Here is a 6,000-nt window from a genome sequence, read left to right on the forward strand (position 1 = left end):
TAAAGACTTATGACATATATAAGTGAGGTGGAATAATTTTAAGTGTTAGCAAGGTTATTATGATATAATGGAGTAAAATCAAGATAGCAAAAAAATTGGTGACCAATTTCAATGACTCAATAAGTTTTGTTGGAATAATTTTAAGAGAAATGATTTGATGATAGCTTCAATGATTAATTGGAAAGAAGTTTAAAATTAGCAAAAGTAAACTTTGTCACGAATTTATATTTGGGTTTCATATTTTAAATTCTATTTCAAATTTGCAGATGAAATAGACAAAATTTATCTGATTTTGACTGAGTAATTATTAGCAAGCAAAATGGTTGGTGACAATTTTTCATGATTCTAAAAACCCAAGATTTATATATAACAAAGAACAATTTCATGCAATTTATAATCATTTGATATTCTTGTTTGGACAGTTAGCAAATTGTTCCAATTACAAACTTCTGAGACTTTAAAATATTAGTTGAATAAATAATTAAAGGTTGAATAAAACAAACTAAATTTATGAAAAAATTACTGATTATCGACGATTTATGATTATGTGCAAATTAACCAACATTTATTGGATTGAAGATATGACCTTTCGGATCAGCAAACCACAAATTTGAATTAGTATTTATGAATGAAATATAAAAAAATGAAGGTTTACCAAATTTTTTGAAGTATTCATAAATTTTTTAATAAAAAAGTTTCACCAAACATTTGAATAGCTAACAATGAATGATGAACAAAACGAGTTCTAATCTAATCTTAATGGATATTGATAATTCAATCATGAATGGATATGAGTTTGTTGATTGACGAAGATTTTGTCGTGTCGTGACATTTTGAATCCCGACACACTGAAACAACTCTCATACCTACCTGGTACATTTTGATGTTTGATAATTGTTATTGAATTTCAATATATAAAGTTTGGATTTTGTTGGGTATAATTGATTGTGCTGTTTTGACTACTTCCTAGAGTGTTATTAATGTCATTTTGAAATTTTAGACGTGTTTTTTTTTTTGTTGTTGTTTTAACTTCAATTGACAACCAAATTTTTAAATTGGCCACCAAAAAAATATACTTATGAGAAATCATTCAATTTATCATTCAATTCTTTAATTATCATCAATAAACTTTATACATCAAACTATACCAATCAACTCATTAATTTTCATCATAATCTAATAGGTGGCATAATATCAGTTATTCTGCAATTGAAGACCAATCTTTTTAAATTAAAACAAAATTTAATCTTTAAATAAAAAACACGTCTGTCTTTATTTCAATCATTATATCCATTCAACTTCAGTCAATTAAATTCATACAACTAATACTCAATTGCAAATAGAATATATTCGGAATTAACGTTTTATCATGGAATCTAAGGGGGATCAAAGTTCCAATGATTTAGATCCCACATTATTTAATTTCAATAGATCTATATCACAAATTAATTCAAATGACCCACGAATTTTAAACCCAATTTTGACTGATGATGATGATTTTCAAGATCAACAAGATATATTAACAGGGCAAAATACATCATTAGTCATTGACTCGCATGGTGATATAGAATCAGAGTCAGATGTTGATGCAAATGATAATTTAAATGGTTTGGATGAAGATTCAGATGGTTCAGAATTTATACCTGAAGATGATGATATTAAAACTAAAGACTGGTATCTAGCACATTACTCATCAAAATTATTAAACTCAATTATGCAATCATACATGATGTTGGATGGCGATTACGAAGATGGATTCGCTCACTTTAAAATGAATTATCCTGAAGAAGCTAAAGACAAATCAGTCGAAGAAATCGATAAATGTTTTGAATGTTTAATTGACAGTTTGAGAACGACCACTTATGACGAAAGTACTGTCGATATGATTGGTGAAATGTTAAAGCAAAGTAATGATGAAAGGTTGTTAGAAGATATTGAAAAGATACTTGCAAGAGTGCCTAGACTATTAGAAATTGAAATTGTTTATATTTACTATACAATTTTTGGTTCAAATCATCAGTCATGTTATGTTTATTCGATGGCAGAAAAGGAAGTTTTGATGAATGTTGCTTTGAATAGAATTGGATTTTTGGAAGATACAATCAATGAGCTTCAGGATCAAGGTTATTTTAAGACTAGAACATCAGGGAATGTCATTGATTTATATGGCAAATTATTGAGATCATTAGAAGCTAAAACATTTTCCAATAATGAAATAGAATTTGTCAAAAAATTATTGACCAATGTTCCAGTAAATCAAGTGTTGGAAATAGTTAGAAAGTGCAACCCTCCAGTTACTTTAAATACCCTAGATATGCTTTACATTTTCCATATTGAAATACAGGAAAATTCGCTTTCCGGAACGTTTTGGAACGTTCGAGACAAGGCTATAGTCTTACATCACTTATTGAAAAGAAAAGGATCTGTTGAAGAGGCCACAAATGACATGAAGAAAAATGTTCTTCAAGGTCGAACAAATGCTGCTATTCAACAGAGGTATTTAATATTAATTAGAATTTACGGTAAAAAACATTACACTGATGACCAAATCAAATTGGTGGAAGAAACTTTAAAAAATTCAAATGAAGATACTTTATTACAAGATATTAAATCGAATGTTAATAAATTCTCCGAATTATCTTTGGTGGATGTTGTATATGTTTATTACTTAAAAGTTAAAAAAGTGTCGCTCAAAAACTCAGAATATTCTGAATTTGAAAAGGTTTTAATACTTAATGAACTTTTTAAAAGAAAGAAAGATAGAAAAGAAGTTATTGCAGACCTACTCAAAACTCATTGTCATGGTAGAAAACCAGAAGGTATTGAATCAACATACGATCGCATTATTGCTGAACTAAGAAAGAAAAAATATTCAACAGAACAAATAAAATCGGTTGAAAAAAATCTTCAAGATGCAACACCAAGCACCATCTTTGAGTATCTCATAAATGAAAATCGTCCTTTTCATTCGTCATTAAATTCAATTGACGTTATCTATATTTATTACGTTAAAATTTTGAAAGTATCAAGTCTTAATACTCCTTATTCAAAGGAAGAGAAAGAAGTAATGATGTCTCGTATTTTAGGAAGAAATTACTCCACTCTGGTCAACGAAGTATTCACAGACTTGAGCCAAAATGACTTTTGGGGCCGAACAGATCTGGCACTTGAAAAAGCTTATGAAAAATTGAATTCAGAATTCAAGAAGAAGAAATATAACAAAGAACAAATTGAAGTGGTTGACTCATTATTTAAGGACGTTTCAAATTCAGATTTACTACAAAACGTCAGAGCAAAGATGAATCAGTTGTCAACATTGAGTGTTTTAGATGTATTATATATACATTACGTGAAGCTTGTTAAATTAGAAGAAAGAGAAGAGCTCGTACTTCAAAAAATATTGAGTCGAGATGGTAGTATCGATGATGAGGTTTTAAAATTACGTCAAAATTACTTTTATGAATGGGACAAGTCATTTGTACACACAATTTATAACAATGCTATTGCTAAATGTGAAAACAAAAATTACACTGAAGAAGATAAAAAGAAGGTAAATCATTTATTAAGAGACACGGATGACGAATCAATTTTATTGAATATAAAATCAAACATAAACCAATTTTTTAATTTAAACACTTTAGAAATTTTGTACATCCATTATGTCATTAACCAGGCTGTATTAACTCAAGAGCGTCTGGTTTCAGCCGACATAAATTTCATTTTGTTTGAAGTTTTCAATAGTTCCAAAACATTGAAAGATAAAATTGCTGAATTAAAAATTAAATATTATAATCATAAAACAGAATCAAGTCTCCAAAGTTCATATAACAAAACATTAGTCAAATTGAAGAAGAAGACGTACAAGAATGAAGAAGTAGCTTTTGTCGCAACCACATTTAAGAATACAAAGACGCAAGACCTTATGCATGAAATAGACTCAGCTGCTTTACCTGAAGGTTTAAATGCTTTAGATGTAATATTTATTTATTTTAAAAAGGTGACAAAAACAAAGGCTAAAGTAGAAGAAAGATTTTCTGAAGAAGAAAAGCTAGCAATATTAAATCAATTAAGTGGAAAGAAAAATTTGAGAAGTAAAAGTGTATTGAGTAGTGCTGTATCAGAAATTAAAAAAAATTGTCAAATTGACGCAGAAGATTCGACCGTACTTGATTTGTTTAAGAAGACTAATGAGAAATTGAGTTCAAATAAATACACTGAACAACAGGTAAAATGGATTAAATCTAATTTTAAAAACACTAAGTTTGATGATTTATTGAAAGAAATCAATGAAAAAGTCGAGCAATCACCTAATTTGAGTAAGCTCGACATATGTTTCGTGTATCATTCTGAAATTATAAAATCGGTACCAATCAAACAAGATAGAAAGAAGGTAAGCTTGACTGATCCTCCCATTTTGGAACAAGATAGAAAAGAGGTAAGCTTGAACAGTGCTCTGGGTTTGAGAAGATCTTTTAGATTAGCAAAGCAATCTAATGTAGTTCCGTTGACAAATGCTGAGGTTGTTGAAAATAATATAATTAGTGTTGAAGAAAGTGAAATTGAGGAAGAAAGTGAAATTGAAGAAGAAAGTGAATATGAACCTGAAGGAACAAGTAGAAGATTAAAGAAAAGAAAAATTGCAAATACATGAAAATTTTGGAATTTAAATTTAATTAGCTTATCTACTAATTTATATAGTCTATTATATATTAATTCGTATAGAATGGCTTAATATAGGTTCATATGTAGATGAAAAATCAAAATAAAAGTAAATGGGTGTAGTTATTAAATCTTACTTCCTCATAAATTAATACTGAAAAACAAAATAATTTAAATTAATATTTACTTCAAATTAATCATTAATTCATCCATAAAATTTTCATGAGCATTTAAATATTAAAGTAATAATTCCTCTAATTCATTCATTTAATATACTATTACCAAAAATATTTTTTCCATTATTATGTTTTATTTTCAATCACCTTAGTTAGTGACAAATCTTTCTTACTTAGCTTTCTGAATTTCTCGTTTATGTCTTCATTTTGATTCTCCATCTTGGAATTCTCATTAACGTTTTCATTCTCCTCCTTAAAATTATCTTGATCTTCTTCTATCTTAATTTCTTCATTCTCTCTATAGTTGCATGAATCATTTTCATTGTTTTGGGTCTTATAATACCTTCTGTTCAAATCTGGTTTAAAACCATATTCTTTTTATAATTTGTCATGCTTCTTTTTCTATAGTTTGTTGTTGATGTTTTGATATAATTTACAAATTTCAATTTTCTTTTGTACGAAACGAACATCATTCTGAACCATTATAAAAAATTCATCAACATCAGGAAGATTGATTGTTTTATTATTTTCCCATTTTTTAAATATTGGAACTATTTTTTGACAAAATATATTATTAAAATTATTATTCGCTGCAATATGATAACAATCAGTATAATTACCACCAATTTGATCTTTATTTAATTTTGATATGGATTCAACTAATTCTTCAGTTTTTCCAATTTCTTCAAATTTTCTTCTTCTTTCTGGATTTAATTTGTGATCAGATGTATTTAATCTAATTGCCACGGCTTGAGCAAATCGATTGTTCATTTCTTTTCATATCCATATATGATGTTAAGTAAGCAATTCCAAATAATAATCATAATTCAAATCATCTACTTTTGGAATTTTGCTTTTCATTTGCAATAATTTTCTGTCTCGTAAATCTGCACATAACTTTTCATCAAACTTTTTTGTTGAATATACTATTTCAAAAGATTCTCTAAAAAGAATCAACTTCACTTTATCAACTTTTGAAATTGAACTCATTTGAAGTTGTAATTGCTTTTTTAAACTTTTACAATGATTAAAAATCTTCTCAATAATTCCTTTCCATTTAATTATATTACATTTTAGTTTAGTAGCGTTCGCATTGTTTCTTTTTTTTTTTTTTTTTTTTTTTTTTTTTTTTTTCTTCAATTAATTTAATTTTTCATTATTTTCT

The 6,000-nt window shown here is 27.4% G+C and overlaps 2 protein-coding genes across 2 annotated transcripts; one reads left to right on the plus strand and one right to left on the minus strand. All coding sequences in view use genetic code 12, as the record gives it.

Annotated features, from left to right (window-relative positions):
• Window positions 1–1,369: 1,369 nt before the first annotated feature.
• KGF55_003980 (uncharacterized protein) lies at window positions 1,370–4,651 on the plus strand (the record flags this gene model as incomplete). Its single annotated transcript, XM_051758833.1, has 1 exon — window positions 1,370–4,651. The coding sequence occupies one exon, from the start codon at window positions 1,370–1,372 to the stop codon at window positions 4,649–4,651; it is 3,282 nt and encodes a 1,093-aa protein (XP_051613401.1).
• A 586-nt stretch (window positions 4,652–5,237) lies between these two features.
• Window positions 5,238–5,606, minus strand: KGF55_003981 (uncharacterized protein; the record flags this gene model as incomplete). Its single annotated transcript, XM_051758834.1, has 1 exon — window positions 5,238–5,606. One exon carries the CDS (start codon window positions 5,604–5,606, stop codon window positions 5,238–5,240), a length of 369 nt encoding a protein of 122 aa, XP_051613402.1.
• Between the last annotated feature and the right edge of the window lie 394 nt (window positions 5,607–6,000).

This window comes from Candida pseudojiufengensis, assembly GCF_024610245.1.
Source record: "Candida pseudojiufengensis strain CBS 10847 chromosome Unknown scaffold18, whole genome shotgun sequence".
In the NCBI taxonomy this organism is placed as follows: domain Eukaryota; kingdom Fungi; phylum Ascomycota; class Pichiomycetes; order Serinales; family Debaryomycetaceae; genus Lodderomyces; species Lodderomyces pseudojiufengensis.